The sequence below is a fragment of the Sphaeramia orbicularis genome, chromosome 1, assembly GCF_902148855.1.
Source record: "Sphaeramia orbicularis chromosome 1, fSphaOr1.1, whole genome shotgun sequence".
NCBI classification, from domain to species: domain Eukaryota; kingdom Metazoa; phylum Chordata; class Actinopteri; order Kurtiformes; family Apogonidae; genus Sphaeramia; species Sphaeramia orbicularis.
In genome coordinates, this window is record NC_043957.1 from 39,026,621 (window position 1) to 39,046,460 (window position 19,840).

Genomic DNA, 19,840 nt, shown 5'->3' on the forward strand with positions numbered 1-19,840 from the left:
AAAATTATCAATCATGTTGTTTTTTTCATGCCTAAAGAGGAATAAAAACACTCAGGAAAAAAGTAAGTAATTAAGTAAATTTTATTTATAGAGCACTTTTCACAGACAGAGTCACAAAGTGCTTTATCAGTTCAAATCAGAATCAAATCAAGTTTACAGAGACCCAACAGAATCCTCCAGGAGCAAACACTTGTGATTGGTGACAGTGGCGAGGAAAAACTTCCCTTTAACAGGCAGAAACCTCGAGCAGACCCAGACTCCTGAAGGATGGCCGTCTGCCTTGACCAGTTGGGGTTAAAGAGCGAGAGTAAAGGAGGAGAAAAGAGAGAGCGATAGAGATATAGAGAGACTGGGGGGGGGGGGGGGCATGAAGTACTTTATGATGAATACATGGAGTGTAATCAGTTTGTGGTGACCCTGCGTCAGGTGGGAGACTAAAAAGCCTTTTTGAACAGGAGGGTCTTGATCTTGAAAATCTTGATTAACGTTCTCATAATTCATACATGAAAGGGTTAAACACATTGAGCATTTGAAAGATAAACAGTACCACAGTGCTTCAGTTTCACCTTCACAGTTTGTCATGTCTTTTATGCATTGTGATTGTCTCTCTCACCATATATTTTTTATTAGTAATTTTTTTATTTTTTTATCAATTTCAAGAAATTTCAGGCGACCCCATTTGAATTTATTTGACTGTTGTTTACTCCAACTGCCTCTGTAAAGCCCTTTGAGATAACCTTGTTGTGATATTGGGCTATACAAATAAAGTTGAATTGAATTGAAAAATTCCAGGCAACCCCAAGGTTGAAAAACACCGTCTTAACCCTTTTGTGTAGGATGCTTTTACCTGTGATGCCTCTAACTGCTGTAACAGTCACCCATGGTTTAAAGAATGACACTAGAAGGCCCATCAGAATGACATGTAAGCTGGTTATCGTACCATCTTCCATCATTATATTTATGCCCTCAGTCCAAAATGTGCAACATCTTCTACCCCCTTCAGCCTTTTAAATATTTAAAGGTGTATTTGAGCAGCTATTGAAACCCTAAAGGACATCTAATTTGACTGTCATGCATGAGTTTTGGCATTTAACAGGTGTGGTTCATAAACCTCCAGTGATTCACATGTGCCCGGGGATACACCTCCTCCACCCTTTCTTGGAATGCTTTGCAGCCTGCAGACAAAGAAACCTGTTGTGTTGAGAAAAAATACTCAAGAGGTTTTGTTCCTCTTTTTTTTTTTTTTTTTTTTTAATGTGCATGTGTTGAAAACTGGGAGTGTTGAGGCTGGTACCTCCCTCAGACTGTGGATCTAAACTTGCTGCAGGCAGTTGTTAGTAGTTGAGTGGCAGCAGACATGTTCTGAAGTTGTCTGGTGTAAATTAAAGGCAACTAACCAGACTCAACACGCAGAGAGACAATACAGGAGCACAACTTTGAAGACTTAACACAGCTGAGTGAGTATGTTTCTTACCTTACCTTACCTTACCTTACCTTTAGAATATGGCATGCTAAGGATTTAATATCAAAAAGGTCAGTTATACATTTATATAATTTACCCATCCATGTCATGCGTTAAAGTATATTTCTAATAGCTATAATAGACGAAGCAAATAGAATCTGTCATCTAATTATAGTTAACATACTATTAGTGCCATGTGTTGTTTAATATTAAATATCACAGCATGAAACTTTATTATTCAGTTCCGTGTTTGTTTCTATTGACACTGGGAAATGTTTTGTACATATTTGCATTTCAATCCAAATATACTTTAAAACTCCACGCAGAATGTAGTTTGACAGGACTTGAGAGGTGTGGCATATCATGCTCACTAAGCAAAAAACGATGGGGAAATGGAAAACTGGTTCCAGTGAAATAAATACACTACTGGGCAGAAGCCTAGCCATTATCGATTATCATAGTTCTTGTCAATTCATGCGCACCAGGTGAGAAGGTGATGTGAATGTATGAAAGAGAAACTTGACTGGAAACCAAAAAAAAAAAAAAAAGTGTCTTTCAACTGTTGGGACACATACGCACAAGAGGAAAAGCATGGACTTAATGGCAGTAGATGAGATAAATGTGGAAGTCATTAAACACTGAATGTAGTACAGGCTACACATTCTTGTTTTGTTTGGTTAATGCAGTTGTTTTCTCATTCCTGACTTTAATTTACCTCTTCCCAGCAATGAGTGGCCGCTTCAGTGGGAGCTACTACGAGGCCTCCCCAGAGCTCAGACTGGTTCTGCTGGGGAACATTGCCTGTGGAAAGACCTCGTCAGGAGACACCATCCTGAGCCAGCAGTCGTCCATCTCTCCCTCTGCGTCCCGGAGCTCCCAGCTCAGGCAGGGCTTCTCTGAAGGCAGAAAGGTGACCCTGGTGGAGGCGCCCAGATGGTACTGGAACGGGGGCCTGATGGAGGACAGCGTCAGGAAAGAGACAGAGCGAGCGATGAAGCTGGTGGCACCAGGCCCTCATGCAGTTCTGCTGCTGATTCCTGTCAGCCAGTTCACTGAGGTTGGCCACAGTTTTTATGATACTACTTCACGTTTTGTTTCACTTATGTCAGACTGCTTTCAGCTAAGATGTCTCTTCATGACTGTATCCAAACACACTAAGTATAAACCAGGAATGGGTCCTGTTTTTATCATTCGGCTGTTAGATGGAGAACCAGGTCCCTGCAGAGTTGGAGAAGGTGTTTGGAGAGGAAGTGTTTGATCACACCCTGGTCCTGCTCACCTGTGGGGACTACTTGATGGGAAGGACAGTGGAGGTATTTCCCTGTTTATTAATGACATTGTTTCCTCCTTAGATTTATAACAAATCTGCAAATCTGAAAAATACTAATTACTTCCATGCTCATACATAGTTTGACAAGCTCAGTGATCACCATTCATCACCCAGGATGATGATAAGAAGACACTTTAGGTCAGGTGTATCAAACTCATTTTAGTTGAAATATTTTTTTTACACTAGAAAAAGAAAAATTTGGAGTCCTTATTATGATAGTATTTTACTGCTCCGACCCATGTGAGATCAAATTGGGTTGTATGTGGCCCCTGAGTTAAATGATTTTGACACCTGCCAATTGTGAATATCGTCACTGTAAGTTTTTGCATTTCACAAATTTATCCCACAGGCTGGATTTGGACCCTTTGGTGGTTATGGTTGCTAATCCCTAATTTAGTTAAGAAAATATGTACATAACATAGCACAACACAGCGATGCTAAAGTTAAGTTTTTAAAAAATTAAACATGCATCTTATGCATAAAAAATGATAAAAAATCTCACAATGTCATAGTGAAGATCATCATTTCATATCTGTGGAAATAAATTTTTTTTAATAGAATATGTAAAGAACATTGTGCATTTCACATCCACCCTTTCACATTTTAGGGCAATGGTGTGTGGATGCAGTGTAAAAACTAGAAGCACTCGGAGAGCGCAGACCTCCGCCAAGGCTGATCAGTGGCCCCCCCCGTGGGCCCCCCCTACGCCAAGGAGGTTATGTTTTTGCCAGGGTTTGTTTGTTTGTTTGTCTGTCTGTTTGTCTGTCCGTTAGTGTGCAACATAACTCAAAAAGTTATGGACAGATTTTGATGAAATTTTTGGGGTTTGTTGGAAATGGCCCCCCCCGTGGGCCCCCCCACCCCCGATCACCACCAAAATTTAATCATTTCTTCCCTATCCCATTTCCAACAAACCCTGAAAATTTCATCAAAATCTGTCCATAACTTTTTGAGTTATGTTGCACGCTAACGGACAGACAAACAGACAGACAGACAGACAAACAAACAAACCCTGGCAAAAACATAACCTCCTTGGCGGAGGTAAAAATACATAACCACTCTCCTTTTCCTTATGCAATTAACTGTGTTCTTTATACAAAATAAAGCAATGGGATTATTCTAGAGGATTTCACTTATCTCTTCCTTTGTTTTCTGTTGTAGTACTAGTATTGGGTAGTAGAGCACAGGTAAAGCTGCATGTACTTTATATAGTGCAAATGCTTGTTGTGGGGTCACATGCTTTTTACGTTCCACACTGTGTTCAGTATGCTACTTTAAAAGACTAAATAATTACATAGTGGATAAAAAGAAACACAAAGTACAATATTTTACTATTAAACTTATTTGAGTTGAACATGTAATAAACCTGGCAAACACCATGTGTATATGCGTGGTATTTTTTTCTTTAGGTTAGTGGAAGTGGTGGAAGCTTCTGTTACTCTGAAAATTATGACTGCCAGAATTTATGGGTACTTTGGGAGATACATAAATTATATCTAACAGAGTAAAATTCATACAATACAGTCCTTTTCCACAGGAGTATTTACAGAAAGAGCACCCAGGACTGACGCAGATAATTGATCGCTGTAATGGAAGGTACCACGTCTTCAATAATCGGCAGCGACAGGACAGGGAGCAGGTCAGGCAGCTGTTGGAAAAGGTAAGAGGCACAAAATTTTCTGTTAATTTTCTGTTTTTGATCGTGATGTTCATAGTGGATTCACATTTGAAGTCATTTAAGTTTCATAAGACACTACAGACATTAAAGTTTCAGTACTATTGCATTCTACATGTGCTGTTGAGGTTGTTTTGTTTGTGTTGAAACGTGTCTTTACATATTTGGAAGTTATTTTTTTTCCCAGCACCACCCAGTTTCACACATACAGTCACACCCAGCCATAGTCAGGACAGGTTTGGACATTAAAACAACCACACTTATTTAACTCCATTATCACTAATATGGGAATGGAACCCACAGTGTAGGTTAACGCAGAAACTGTCATATGCAACATGATTATTTTCATATATAAATATAAATATAAATATGGGACACATATTTTCTTATTCTGTTATATTATTTTACCAGGTGGACAGAATAGTTCATAAAAGTGGGATACTCTCCTTGAAAACAGCTGAGGACAGAGAGCTGGAGAGAAGAATAAAAGAAAGAAAGCTTGAACTCATGGAAAGTTACAAAGCTCAAAAGGAACAACAAAGAGAGACCATTGCTTCATTATACACCACAAACACACAAACACAACCAAGCATCAACCCTGTTTTGGAGAGACTGAGTAAAGAGCAGAAGGATGAGATGAAGGAGGGAGGAGGAGTGGATGTGAACCAAGTGTCTAATGGGCTTTACTCGACCCAAAACCAAGAGAAAAAGTCACAACCTGAAGACAGGGAGCTGAAGAGAACTCCCAGTTTCAGATTAAATGCAGGTAAACACACTTTTCTTACTGCTTATGTTAAAGTACATAAAGCAAAAAAAGAAAAGAAAAACTGAGAAAGAAAATGAGCAGATCTTACATTTGCTCTTTTTCCTCTGAAGATGGCGCTATACTCTCACAAATGTCTGAAGCTAAAAGAGCACCAAAAATGACCACTACTTGTAAGTTACAGCCTTTTATGGTGTTACAAACTGGAGCAGTGCACTTCCACCATGTTTTCTGCTAATAAATCTGCATAAATCTACAAACTTTTTTCCAGTTCATCACAGAATAAACAGCTTTGAAGACAGATCTCCCGAGGCGTCTCCTACCTCCTCGTCCTATTCACCTGTCTTCTCCTCAACCCCCTCCTCACCAACTTTTGCCTCCTCACCTGGTGTCGCCTCCTCATCCTCCACCTCATCATTCACCTCATCCTCTCCAGAGCTGCGTCTGGTGATAGTCGGACGGTCTGGGGCAGGGAAGAGTGCTGCAGGAAACTGTATCCTAGGCCGGGAGGAGTTCAGGTCCCATGAAGACAGCTTGACAGAGATCACTCATGAGTGTGAGAAAAATAAAGCTGTGGTCGCAGGAAGAAGGGTCAGTCTTTAGAAATTCTTAATTTATTTAATTTTTTTGTTTGAAATGGAAATGGACTGCACTTATATTGTGTGTGCTTTGATTGGCCTGAAGTCATCTTCTTATCTGCCTGGAGATTTTATTAATTATTTTAGATGGAAATTAAAAATGGCAGTAAAGAATTAATTGTAATAACACAAAACTACATTAAATAGGAGGGAAATCAGCTTTAGTGATAGTAGTTCTTGGCAGCCATGGTCTAGATCACAGGTGTCAAACATGGGCCAAAACCAGCCTGCCAAATGTTCCACTCCCACCCGTGGGATGAATTTGCAAGTAAAATAATCGCATAATAAAAATATACATAATGACTCCAAATATTCTTCTTTCTTTAATGTGAAAAAAAAAAAATTACATTATGCATATAAATAATGGCAACTACAAATTTTTCTTTGTTTTACTACAAAAAAATAATATTAAATTATGAAAATATTTACAGTTGTTGAAAAGTTTGGAGTATTCCTTATTTATTGGCTATTATGCAGTTATTTTACTTGTCCCGCCCAGTTGAGATCAAACTGGGCGAAGTGTGGCCCCTGAGCTAAAATGAGTTTGGCACCCCTGGTCTGGATGGTTGGAGAAGCAACTTGTGATCAAAAGGTTGCATTCAATTCAGTTCATGTCAATCCAGTTCAGTTCAGCCTTCATTATCAGTTAAAGCAAACAATAAAAATTAAAAAGGCACAGAGTGCACCACATTACACAAGAAAAGACATGAGACATCTAAAATAATCATGTAAACATATACACATCAGATGGATAGATAGATAGATAGATAGATAGATAGATAGATAGATAGATAGATAGATAGATAGATAGATAGATAGATAGATAGATAGATAGATAGATAGATAGATAGATAGATAGATAGATAGATACTTTATTGATCCCGGGGGAAATTCAAGAATTAATTCAATCGGTTAGTAAAATTTAGTATGAAAAATGAAAATAGATAAATAAATTAACCCCTTATTTGCTCCCTGGGTGCCTGCTCCTAGTCTGCAATGTGTGTGGTGTCTTCCTGCATGTTAATGATGAGTTAAAGGCAAAGGGTCAATTTCAGTGTGTGTTGCATGTTCACATATACAGTATATAATGACAAATTGTAAAGATCTAAAAATGGCTTTAGAAAATATAAGACCTGAAACAGTTGTTTTGTAAATCATATTTGATGGAATGCATTCTTCAATCCTATCTTTTTGACCTTCTATAGATCAAGATTTTTCCCTAAATAAATTAAAGTGAGTCAGTTCTCATAAAACTGGTTTTGCATTCATAAACTAATCTGAAATTAAAAAAAAAAAACAACAACAAAAAACTTAATGATAATATCACTGCATTTGCCAGAAAAATCAAATCATATCTTGCTTTTGTACGTCTTGCTTATTTACCTCTATTCTGATGGAAAATCTGGATTTTACATTTTTCTATTTACTTGTGCTTTCTATTTCCTTTTTTTTGCCTGCAGGTGGCAGTGGTGGATACCCCAGACTGGTTTCGCACTGAGAAGTCACTAGAGGAGGTACGAGCTCAGATCTCCTCCTGCGTGGCTTTGTCCAGTCCTGGTCCCCACGCCTTTCTCCTGTGTGTCCCCGTGGACCAGCCTGCAAAGACTGAGCAGCAGGCCCTCAAGGCCCTCGAAGTTGTGTTTGGCCCAGAGGCCGTCCAGAAACACACCCTGATCCTTTTCACATATGCAGATCGGCTGAGGGAAAGCGGGAAGGCAGGGAACAAGAACGTGGAGGCCTACATCGCTAGTCAGCGTCCAGATTTGTTAAAGCTTGTGGAGATGTGCAGGGACAGATTTCATGTGATGGAGACAGTAGGAGGTGAGATGAATGTGGAAGAGCTGCTAGAGAAGGTGGAGCAGACCGTGAAGGAGGCTGGAGGAGGGTGTTACTCTTCTCCTGCTTTTCAGGAGGCAGAGGACAGGGTGAGGCAGAGGCAGTTGGAGATAGTAAGGGAGCAAAGAGGGGTAAAAGCAGAAAAGGAGAGTGTGGGAGTAGTTAGACCACTCAGCTCTGAGAGGAGGGGGTTGTATCCTTACATGCAGCCTGTGGAAGAAGAGGAAGTGAGGGAAGATGAGATTGAGAAAACAAGGGATGAGGCAGAAATGAGCGTAAGCACCATGAACATTGAGAGCCTTCCTCCGATTACACTTTCTGATCTGTCTCCTTCACTTCTTCAGTCCATTAGGGAGACAATAGAGTCTAGTGCGAAGATGTTGCCCAAGCTGCTGGCAGATGGGTCTGTGTGGGTTGGCGAGGGTGCAAAGAAGGTAAAAAGCAATCCAGTGTGGGGGACAGTTGGCAGCGGTGCACAAAATGTCCAGAAAATGGTGGTGGACAGTTCTGTGTGGGGCAAGGTGGGAGCCAGTGCTGGACATGTTTCCAAATATGTAGGAGATAGAGTTCCCAAAGTAGTGGTGGATGGTTCTACATGGGTGGGATCTGGAGCAAAAGCAGCAGCAGCAAGCCCTGTGTGGGGAAAAGTCGGTTCAGGGGCCAAATCTGGGGCCAAGTTGGTAGCAGAGAGTTCCATGCGTGTTGGAAGTGGGATTGGAAGTGGAGCAAAGAAACTGGCACAGAGTCCAGTGTGGGGAAAGATGGGCTCCGGGGCCAAAGCTGGAGCTAAAATGGTTGCAGAGAGTTCAGTGTGGGAGAAAATTGGGAATACTGCAAAACAAGTCCCCAAGGTCGTCATCGGTGGTGCGGTGCTGGGTCTGGTGCTCGGTGTGTTTTTGGGTGGTGTGATCGGTGGAGCTGTGGGGGCCGCTGCTGGATCTGTGGCATCTGAAGTGGGCAGGAGAAAGTTTAGCAATAAAAACACCTTAGAAAAGACAGACAACGCTGTAAAAAATGTGGAAAGTGCAGTGAATGACAGCATCGATTCACCGCTAAAACAAGGGGAGAAAGGATTGAAAACTGAATGAAAGACTGAATGGAACTTGTAAATAAAATGTGTAACAAATGAAAAGACTTTCAACTTCTAGGTATTTATAGAAGTGTCAGAACAGGATTCTAATGTGTATAAAAAAAAGAAAAAACTGATGTTTGCCTGAATGTGACATCAGTGTAAACTGTAAATATATTTGAAATGACTCAGAGCTATGTTATGAATAATATACAGAATGTAAAATGAAATGGTAATTTAGTATGCTTTACATGAACAGAAAACATTTTGGACAATTGATTTTTCTGAATTTTGGACTACTATATGAATTAAATAAGTTATAGGTAAAATAAATGTAGTAAATGTAAAGGAATTTGGTAGTGGAGTTAGACAGGTCTTCCACATAATCTTGTTACATTGTATTTTTAATTAAAGAACATTAATTATAAAATTGTCACTTCTTTGGCTTTTTTTTTAAATGTCAAAAATACTTATAATGTGCTATTCTTAAAAATCTGTCCTCATTATTTTCAAACCACAGCTGTTTTATGGACGACAATGACTATCTTTTCACAAGATACATGCAGGACTGGTCTGTATGTGACTGAGATAGGTGCAGCTACTGGTGTTTATGTGTGCCAGTGGGTGTGATTCTTGTGGAAAGAGGGGCACAGCAGAGTCTGGGGGGGGGGGGGGGCAAGGCATTATCTCTGAGTCCCAGACCAGCCATCATCACCCTGCTTGGCCTCCTGTATCAGAAAGCAGAGAGCAGGTTTAACACCCCAGCAGTCACCATGAGACGGTCTCCTGTTATATATAGTTGAAATAGTTCTGATGTTACCTGTATTAACTGGAAATGTAGACCTCCAGTTAGGCCAATGATTCATCTTCTCATACCAGAAGTCACAATTTCCTCCTTTTTGTTTGTTAGTTCCACTGGTGCTAACAAAGATCTAACCCAAAGGTGCTCAGACTTTTTTGGCTTGTGAGCTATTTTTTAAAATGAAAAAGTCAAAATGATCTATCCACACTAAAAACTCACCCTAAATATATACTGTATTTCAAGCTATAGCTATATTTATCCACAGTGAATTCTGAATTAGGGCCTGAAAATTATAAAATGTTTGTTTTTTTATCCTATTCTTTTCCATTGGCTTGCCGATGGGTCATGTGACTGCTTGCAAGTAGGCTTCTCAAAATAATAACATGGCGGTCATTCCATTCATTCTCAGAGGAAAATGTAGTATTTCAAGATTGTGAAACTGATATGTTTTGCACTGTGGATAAACATAGCTATTTCACATTTTGATATGAACTGGGTTGTGTATTTATGTTATATACTTTATGTATACAGTATAATAGGCATACCATGCATAACTACATGAACCTTATGGCACAGCACAGTTCAATACATCTCTGGTCAGAACTTTACAGTGATGACTTGTATTGAAGGGAGTCAGGATTCCATAACCTCCAACAGGCTTCCACATGATCATCTGACATGGTGGAATGATATTTGGACTTGATAATCTTAATATGGAAAAAATGACGAATGTCTGATTAACTATGATTTTAGCTCCCTTGCCTTTCTCTTTCTCAGCTCACTTATCAGAGGGAAGTCAGTGCCATAGTTTTGATAGATCAGATCAGAGAAATGCACTTTGAATAAGACATGGTGAAAAAAGTCATCCTCCCATTCTGTATGGAAGCGGTACTTTTTTGTTTTTTTATTTGATCCAGCTCTCCCATCTTATTTATATAGCCCTTCTTAAGTCCATATAAATTGAAAGGTTAACTAGTTCACTGAACTTTTGCAGCAGCTCGTGTAGCTGATAACACATGGATGAGGACTGTGTTTGAAGAGTAGAGATCTCTAATTGGACGCCCTGCGCGTCAATCAACACTCAAATGACATAGCGAGGATAGATGTTAGACTAACAAACAACTTTTTTTTTATGACATTCGATCTACCCACACTACATTCACAGTCGACGTATTGGGCACCCCTGTTCTATCCCACAGCTTGTGGTGACTGTTTTTCACCCTTATTTAGTTTTAGTGCTAATATTATAAGTTAGCATAGGGTGCTTTATCCTTTTTATGGACCTCCTCCAAAATACAAGAGCCCTGCCGTTGACCTATGTCTTACCCTTCTGACAATAAAACTGGTGCTTTAGTTTTTGTGTAATCCTGCAGCCAGACAGACATGAGTAATCACATAACCACCTCATTAACATATTAGATCATCTTCAATTTTATCCCTCAAACTGATGCTAAGAAATTGCATTAATGCAAAAAAAACTCTGTAATATTTGTGACCCCTGCCTCCATCTTTAATCCTCTCTGTGGCTTCTCTGTGAAGCAGATTGAACAGGCCAGCCTGGCACAGCAGAGCGGGCACAGGCAGCCATAGCCCCGTTGTGAAACAGCTCTTCCTGTTCTGTGGTGCTGAAGCCGGGTGTATGGGGGATCCCAGTGCATCCTGGGGGCTGTTTTTGCTCCCCCCCCCCGCTTTCTCCAATACAGCGATTGCCACCCCACATGTCCAAACACACACACACACACACACACACACACACACACTACCACCACCCTCCTTTCTTCAGGGAACTCGTTGGCCGTCAATGAGACAGCACTAACTGTAAGCATTTCCTTACCTCAAGATACAGCCAAGCAGGGACATTAACAACACCACACAGCTGCAACTCACCCCCAAACGTCTCACTTTGACAATGCCCGCACATAAACTTCATCTCTAACCACATCCCACATCCACCATAACCTTCCTCACACACAACCACACACCTCCAATTGCTGTTACATAAATCCTCACTCAGTTGTTACCACATCCTCTCGATCATAGAATGTGCACACACATACAATGCATGCGCTGCCCTGGGAAAAATCCAACATTTTTTTTCCATTCGGTTGCATTCAGCCTTCTCTATTTTTACTGTGGTTGTTTATAGTTCTCTGACTGTTATCAATCTGTCACTCAGGCCCAACAAACAAGGCAGAGTTTAGCTTCTCAGCCCATAAAATACGTGGTGATAAATTTGTTATATTATCAACATATAGATTCATGAGTGATGCACACAATGTTTCAGCATTCAATGTTAAGTTATATGAGGCAAATTCCTATCTAAAAACATGCATGATATTTTTCTAAGCCTCGTCCAACAGAATTGCATTCTGATGGTATGTAAACATCTCATACTGAGATTTATACTTGACTCTGAGGACATGAGAATGTTCCCTAAACCGAACATTACAAAGTGTTGAGAAATTGTGCTGACAAAGAGCACTCTTTGGAACGCAATAAGAGGATGTCAAATAAGGAACAGCAAACTCAAACACACTTTATTTCTGTCTGGTACAAGTGTGTCACAACGTCAGGGTGGGACCGCTGGGATTATTTGTCTAACAGTGAAAACTGTCAGGAAATGTTAAAAACTTGATTTAATAAATGCATGTCATGCATTGCATTGCAGGCAAACTAGAGTATGACATACTCTACTCTGGAGCAACAGTGGGGTTTATTATTTTCATTGAACTAAAAAGGAGAGAATTGAAGTCAGTGAATTTGCAAACCAACAACACGCTGTAGCTTCAGGATCAGCATGTTCTACCTTTCATTGCTTTGTACTTGTGATATGTGCAATGACAATAAATCTGAATCTGATTAAGTCAGTCTGAAATGCCCTTTAACCTGTTTTGCATAATTCATCCACATTTTACACTGTTGGACATAGAAGTGTAATGTCAAATAATGGAACATTGTGACATTTTTGGATATAAAGCACAAAAAAGTCTGAATGTTTCATGGGACTTCATGTCTGTCAACCTGCTTGAAGCTCTGTTAAATCATTTCATCAGTGTTTTTGCACAAAGATAGAAACAGTTCAGCTAAAATCTATCACACCATCAAAGATCCTTCTATTTAGCGACACTGCTTGGGAGTTTATTATCGGGCACTGCGCTCCTGAAGACCGGACTGCACACTGGACTGATTGTGGACCCTGTCCCATCGGTTACTGTGGCATTTAAACTCCCAGTGTGTCCACGCGTCTTTGCTTGTCGTCCTTTGGTGTCATCGCTCGTCATTTGTGGCTTCCACCATCCTAATCTGACCCTTGACCTTTCCCAGAATGCCACGGGTCACTAAAGAGGTCTTGGCCCCAAAGCTTTCCTCACTGTCAGTGTCACCATAGCAACTAGATGTTGCTGGAGAATTGACCAAAGCAATGACTGAATCAGTCGAGTCTCTGTTTCTGTGGGCCATCGCCGAGGCAGGATGGACTGAAGATGGAGGAGGAGAGTCACACTGAAAACGTGGGTTTGTTTTGTCACTGTCCAGTCCAGCTGTAGTGCTGTCCTCCTCTGTCTCATCCTCCACTGAGTCCCTGCTCTTGTCCTGAGCCTGGTCATTGAGCAGAGTGACCAGAAAGTTGATGTACTTCACTGCCAGACGGAGGATTTCATTCTTGCTGAGTTTCTTGTCAGGAGGATGTGTGGGAATGAGCTTTCTCAGCTCTGAAAAAGCCCCGTTCACGTTCTGCTGTCGCCAGCGTTCACGGCTGTTGGTGAAGACGCGGCGGGCAAGTTTCTGAGGAGGACCTGCAGATACATGAAGAGTGAATAAGTGCCCTTGAAGGATATATGTAGTTATTTCACTTCAATTCAATGTGTATACACTCAACAATAAAGTCAACAGGGAGCACCGATAATGAGATGTATAGAGCCCTGACAGTGAAAAACAGAAGTAGAAAGTTGCATGTATGTGTTACATGCATATTAGATGAAGAAGTCACACTCTGTTATGCTGCTCTGCAGTCCTTTGTACAATAAGTGGGACAGTTTACCAGGGTCTGAGAGCCTGTTAAATTTGGCCATGATTTTGTTCTTTTTTTATTCACTGTAGTTTAATTTAGTGCACTCAGTGACAAAGTGCATATTTTGTAACAGTCAAATTCAATATTATTAAAACATGTTTTGAAAAAGTAAAACCAAAATCAACTGATCCTCCTAAAAAATACTCCTGTTGTTTAAATAGAAAGCACCAAAATAAAGTATATCATAAAAAGTGTTAAATATATATTTTTTTAGATATTTTGTTTTAATATTTTGTGTAAAACAGCAGGCTTCAGGCTTGAGAATCACACACAGCAAAGAAGTAGTAAAGTTATGAGTGATAGACTATTCCACTGTCAGGGTCAGGATTACATTTTTTCTCATTAAGGATTTTTTGGAACAGGAGGGAAAAAAAGGACTAACAATAGTCTGTCTGTCTACTTTCAATTAACCTTCATTTTTCTCATTGTGTGCAGCAGTTCCACAAAGACACTGAACAAGTATCTGTAGTAACACTAACTTCAATTCTTGGTTGCACATTGAAAAACACTGAAACTCACAGTCATTAATTTCCATCTCATAGTGTGACGACGGCCTTCTCTTGATTCGATTGCTGGTGATGACGCCGTAGCTTCCACCTGGAGGGCCCAAGTAAGAACTACAGACAAAAACAACAGAAAATGTGTAGAATTACACAGTTTTGTAACAAATCATGGCCCAACATGAATACAAACACCAAAGATATTTGATCTTGACAAATGGTCTTCTGTGGAAGGACTCAGAATGGGGCGAGCGAGGAGGTGGAGGTGGTGGAAGCCATTAACTGAGGTGTGATTATGTTGGTGGTGTTGATTGAGTGTGCATGCACAGTTTCAGCCCAGACTCATTAAGTCTGGTTACTACTGGATTGTACTTCAGCTGGATGAAATAGATCAATGCTTCCTGTCACAAACAGACCAAGGGGAGGTGGGGAGGGAATCTTATTCCCAGATCTCCATGACAGAGGGGAATCCACAGATGTAGCTACTATGAAACCGCTTTTAGTTCTTACTCAGCTTCTCTCTCACTCTACAAGTTGTTATATAAAACAGCTTTTTATAGTGTGGAATAAATGAACAGGAGGGGGGTTTTGATATAAAGCTAAAAAAGCATCACATTTATCTACAATCTGCAGGTCTAAGCCTGACACCTTCGTGTTTTTTATATTATATGTACATCATTTTAGGTAAACAAATAGTCCAATTAATGTGAGAAATATGAGTTGTTACAACAGCTCACATCCTGTTGTCAATTTCAAGTAAACCACACAGTGTTATTAATCACACTGGGAAGTCATGAAATCCCAGCAGTTGATGCTCCATATGAAACAGAAACTTGGCAATGTTAACAGTGAAGTGGCATTATCACTGCTGGTTACATCTCAGGAAGATGTTTTATATTTCAGCGTTTCACAGCTTTCAATACGCCAAAGAGATAAAAATGTGTGATATTGAAGTTGTAAAGAGAAATGTTGGTAATATTTTTAATTTGTATGACCAGTCTAAACTTAGACTGAATTTCTACACATATTTAACTAGAATATGATCAGTGTCTGTTGATTATATTTTGTGTTTTACATGATTGCATACATCTTAGTACTTCAAAATATCAATGTTGGAAAATATTGTATGATATCTACAAATTAACGTACAATGAGATGGTCATTATTACAAAATAATCCCCAACAGAATGATGCAGGACAGATCTTTATTGATTAAAATAAATTAAACTAAACAGCTAAATAACTTCTAAATCTACTATTCCATGGTGAAATAACAGAATGTAAAATGCTGTAAAATAGACCAACCACGAGCAATAAGTATACCATTCAGTGATACACATTGTACTATCCCCAGATGTTGTTACTTTTATTAAAACATGTAGGAGCTCTAATTTTTTTCTGCAAATTTCACTATTCCTTGAAATGAGAGCACACGTGGACATTGAAATTACATTTACTCTGTGTGTCAAATGCACAGTAAAATAACACTCACCCTCTCACTCTGTTAATTAAATTAATGACATTCTGTAAAACTGACACCACAGTGCAAATACTTAATTCCTGCTTCCTTCCTCCTATTGTCTTACATTGTCATCACATATTGCAGAATGCCTGTATAGTATCAATTCATCATGTCAGTATCATGAGTTACTCTAATTCCCACAGCTACTTGTATACAATCATATCATATAATATTCCTCGACTGGTTAAATCAAACGCAACTTGACTTCTATCTTGGCTTGAAGACATTTCACCTCTCATCCGAGGGGCTTCATCAGTTCTAAACACTGTTAATGCTGGAGCCGGTTATTTATCCTCTCCCTATGTAAATGCCTTCAGAGGTCACATGACTCATGTTGTATGTCTTGAGTGCCAACCACACATTCAGACCCTTGTGGTTAATGAGTCATTATGTGGTTCATTATGCCTAAAGTGGGATTTGTGTGGCAGAGTTGTTAGCATAGTATTGTACGTAAGGGACAGGTGGTGATGTAGACCCCCACCCCTGTTAAGGGATGATCCTTCCAATTTGACATAGATGGTTTCTTGAGAGAGGTGTGAAAGAAGTCCAGTTGGTTTGATTTAACTGACTAAGGATTACCATGACCTGGATGACTGAGAGTCCACACAGACATCATATAATGTTACTGATAAATACAAATAAAGTCCTACCTGGTGAAGAAAGGGTGTGCAGGCAGGTACTGCTGAGGTAACAGGGGCCCTGGTGAGGGAGCAGAGGGGCCTCCAGATCCCCCAGGGCCTCCAGGACTGGCCACCTGGCCACGGCGAAGGTCTCCATGTGGCCCATGTAGGAGGTTGGGAATTGGATGGAGAGTTGTTAGAGGGGTACTGGGGAGTGGAAGAGGGGGCTTGCTGTGCCCAAGACTGATGACAGGGATGTGAGGAGGAAGGGGTGAGGATGATGAGGATGAAGGGAAAGACGCTGTGGAGGCAGGAGGCAGCAGGGGGCACGGGGAGGTCTTAGTTGGTGCTGGGAGGAGTGGAGGTGGTGAGGAAAGCGTCGGTGTCCCATTTGCAAAAGCATTTGTAGAAACTTTAGCGGCTGCTGGTCTTCGTCGCTTCTCCTCCTCCTCCTCCGTCTCCGTGATGCCGGACTCAGGTGCAGCAGCCGTGTCTGTGTGGTGACTGGTTAACACTATTGTGGTTGCAGTGGGGGTCTGGATGGAGCCAGCAGTGGGGACATCCAGGCGCCCTTTGTGCCCCGTCTTGTCGATGGTGTCTGACAGTGCTGAAGTCTGGTTCTGGAGGGGGCTGGACTGCTCCATGGAGGCACAGGACGCGCAGGATGAGGAGGAGGAGGGGCGAGGCAGGTCGGGGGGAGAGGCAGGCAGGCTGGTGGGGTTCAGCTTCTCCATCATGGTGGTGAAGTCTCAGGGGAAAACCTCACAGCAGCCTAGTGAGTGTGTGTCAGCGTCAGTGTGTCTGGTCTCTGTGGAGTCTTTAGATGTGAATGAGGGTTGTTCACATTTTCATACATAAAATCTGCAACTTGTCCTGCACCTCTATCCAAGCGTATATGTCAATTTCTTAAAGCTGCCTGATTCCTTTGTCTTTTCCTTCTTGTACGTGGTCCAATATGTTATTGATCTACTCCACTAACAACTGTGCACAGGTTTTCCTCTGATCAATCTGTTCTCAGTAGCCACAGTTTGGGTCTTTTATCCATCAGTCCAGATTATTTGTGCTGTGGGTAGAGCTGCAGCTGCCTTCTGACCCAGCTTTATTACCCGTCATCTTCACCTCAGCTGGGTGCTCTTTGGTTGTAACTGTATGTGGAGTGTGAGTCTATGTCAGTCTGCATTCATTACCAGAACCTTTCAGAAGCCGCCAATGGAACAAATGTGTTCATTTATGTGTTCTGCGCTCCCTGCAGCCTTAGACAGAAGGCTATTTCTATGCTTCTTGGTGCAAAGTGGACTTAGAGTGGTGTGATTTGAAGTGTCTGTCTGTATTTTTCTTATATACATCCTGAACAGCACATTGTAGGCTGTGAATTAATCTCTAGTGACTGCTCTTAATGAGTCTGTCTGTCCGTTTCTGTGTTTTTTAAGGATGTGACTCAAAATCCTCACAACAATTCAGATTTTCCCAAACCAGCAAAGATTGGATTGATATCAAAGAGTCTGGTGAACAAAAGAAAAAACACAGGATATATATTTGGTGTATATTTAGAAAAGGCATCAAGATGTAAAATTACATCCAAAGACCAAAATTTTCACATGTGCATCTCAAAAGCATGCGTTAAACATTAATGAGAAATAGAAAAATAGGAGCTCTGCTGTAAAAATACTTAAATCTATAGATATTTACATTTTATCAGTCACTACACATACATTATTTATATAAAACAACATCATAGATCATGTATTTGAGGGATTGTGAATTTCCACAGTACAGTATGCCATTAAACGCATCAAATATATTCTATTTGCATTCAAGTAAAGTTGCATTTTTGTTTAACTCATAGTAAGACTCTTAAGGTTTCTCAGGTTTTGCAATCGCAATTGTTCCTGTTTTGTCTTTTCAAATAGTCATGACTTTATTTTGGACAGTTCCGTCTTTTACAGTGATGTGAAGACAACCCTTGCTTTTTTTTAAATCTAATTTTGTAATGCACCTTTATAAATATTGTAATAAAAAGAACTATTAGAGAAGCTACTGTATTGAGAAGAACAAGATAATATATTATGTGTAGCTGTTTTTTCCCCTGAAACCACTATAAGCACAGACATTTGCAATAGTAATTAATATGGTTAATGTTGAAAAAAAAAAATGCAGCAAGTAGCAAAAAAATTGTGTGCAAATGATTTATTTATTCAACACTATACATTCTATGACCCTGACACATTAACCTGCACGCTTCTGCATGGTTTCTGTTTTAAGTTGCATCATTTTCTCAAATAACCATAAATTTTGATAAACCCTTTTTGCTTACCAAAATAGTTTCTTATTGCACTATATTTTATGTGCATGCAATTAATTTTCTTTGTCGTAAATGTATATACATGTATATGTAATTGACTTTCATTATTATCTTTGCAAGTATATTTGCTTTAACAAAAAGCAGTGTTTCTGGCATAATTTATGGCATAATTTAAGTTTCATCAAGTTATTGTAGTTATTTAAGCAATTTACTACATTATAGACACATTTTAATTTTAAATATAATGACATGTGTTGCACATTTTTACAATAACTAATTTAATTTGTAGAAAGCATGCAAATAATCTTTCATACTCACAGATACATCATGGCGCCCAGTGTGGTTTGACGCTCTGTCATTCGAAATCCATCAGAGTTTAAGTGATCTGTGAACGCACATATTGTATGTCCTCAGTGTTTAATGTCCTCCTTCCTCCTTCTCCTCCTCCTCCTCCTCTTCAGGTCGCTCACTCTTCACCGCAGTCTGTCACCACCTGTCTGTCAATCTCTGAGGTCAGGAGCCAAACTGTCTGAACGCCGCATGAACGATTCAGATACTTATATCAATTCCTTTTTAAAAAAATCACAATAAAAACTAGCAAATTAAAAAGAAAGGTGAAAGTCCCAAAAATTCACAAAGACATGAAGTCAGAGCGAGACTGAAAGACAAACGCACATGTTATTTTGTTGTGGAGTTGCCCATTTCAACGAAGACACACTCATGCGCACGGAGATGAACGTAGGTCTCTGCCGCCACCCCCCCCCTCCCAGTCCATATGTCATTCTCACCTCGCTCTAACTCTCTCTTTCACTTTCCTGTCTGTCTTTTCCTTCTCTAACTCTCCTCGCCAAAAAGACACAATGCTTTAGTTGGTTGCCAGTCGGAGAGCTCTCGTACTGGCAAATGTGAGGTGGGAGAGACAGAACGGCAGGAGAGAGAGAGAATAAGAGAGAGAGAGAGAGAATAAGAGAGAGAGGCATGGTGTGAGGGAGAGAGAGGGAACCATGTTGCGAGGAGAGTTTTCCGCTCCCTGCTGGACAAGAGGATGTGCTCGTACAATATGGTGACTGCTGATAAGAGCCTCAAAAGCTGCCTGTGGCCTGTAGATAAGGAACCTCCACCATCCCTCCTCCTCCTCCACTACCAATACCAACACACACACTTTTCACACACACATACACACACGGATACATGGCCATGCCTACATGCGTGTACACACAGATACGCACACATACATCTCGCTAGACGGGTC

General features: G+C 40.3%; 2 protein-coding genes across 5 annotated transcripts; one reads left to right on the forward strand and one right to left on the reverse strand.

Moving 5' to 3' along the window:
* The first annotated feature begins 1,273 nt into the window (after window positions 1-1,273).
* Window positions 1,274-9,216, forward strand: LOC115429889 (uncharacterized). Of its 2 annotated transcripts, none has more exons than XM_030149701.1 (8): window positions 1,274-1,461; window positions 2,188-2,519; window positions 2,665-2,775; window positions 4,330-4,452; window positions 4,879-5,233; window positions 5,344-5,403; window positions 5,502-5,821; window positions 7,329-9,216. In XM_030149701.1, exons 2-8 carry the CDS (start codon window positions 2,190-2,192, stop codon window positions 8,790-8,792), a joined length of 2,763 nt encoding a protein of 920 aa, XP_030005561.1. In that variant the 5' UTR covers window positions 1,274-1,461; window positions 2,188-2,189; the 3' UTR covers window positions 8,793-9,216. The 2 variants fall into 2 exon arrangements, with proteins under 2 accessions (XP_030005561.1, XP_030005552.1); XM_030149692.1 differs by having other exon boundaries at window positions 1,274-1,457.
* Window positions 9,217-12,086: 2,870 nt separating this feature from the next.
* On the reverse strand, window positions 12,087-19,497 carry lyl1 (LYL1 basic helix-loop-helix family member). 3 transcript variants are annotated; one of them, XM_030148673.1, is made up of 5 exons: window positions 19,264-19,497; window positions 18,907-19,157; window positions 16,317-17,788; window positions 14,164-14,261; window positions 12,087-13,369 (listed from the first exon to the last, which is right to left on the reverse strand). In XM_030148673.1, exons 3-5 carry the CDS (start codon window positions 17,021-17,023, stop codon window positions 12,843-12,845), a joined length of 1,332 nt encoding a protein of 443 aa, XP_030004533.1. In that variant the 5' UTR covers window positions 17,024-17,788; window positions 18,907-19,157; window positions 19,264-19,497; the 3' UTR covers window positions 12,087-12,842. The 3 variants fall into 3 exon arrangements, with proteins under 3 accessions (XP_030004533.1, XP_030004542.1, XP_030004523.1); XM_030148682.1 differs by having other exon boundaries at window positions 16,317-17,058; window positions 18,907-19,497; XM_030148663.1 differs by having other exon boundaries at window positions 18,907-19,497.
* Between the last annotated feature and the right edge of the window lie 343 nt (window positions 19,498-19,840).

Excerpts from the sequence above, each read along its gene's own strand:
- LOC115429889 (XM_030149701.1), top strand. The coding sequence starts at position 2,190 with ATGAGTGGCCGCTTCAGTGGGAGCTACTACGAGGCCTCCCCAGAGCTC. Across the intron at positions 2,520-2,664 it reads CTGTCAGCCAGTTCACTGAG|ATGGAGAACCAGGTCCCTGC; the intron begins GTTGGCCACAGT and ends TTCGGCTGTTAG. Across the intron at positions 2,776-4,329 it reads TGATGGGAAGGACAGTGGAG|GAGTATTTACAGAAAGAGCA; the intron begins GTATTTCCCTGT and ends CCTTTTCCACAG.
- lyl1 (XM_030148673.1), bottom strand. The coding sequence starts at position 17,023 with ATGATGGAGAAGCTGAACCCCACCAGCCTGCCTGCCTCTCCCCCCGAC. Across the intron at positions 14,262-16,316 it reads GCACACCCTTTCTTCACCAG|TTCTTACTTGGGCCCTCCAG; the intron begins GTAGGACTTTAT and ends TTTTGTCTGTAG. Across the intron at positions 13,370-14,163 it reads TGAGATGGAAATTAATGACT|GTCCTCCTCAGAAACTTGCC; the intron begins GTGAGTTTCAGT and ends ATGTATCTGCAG.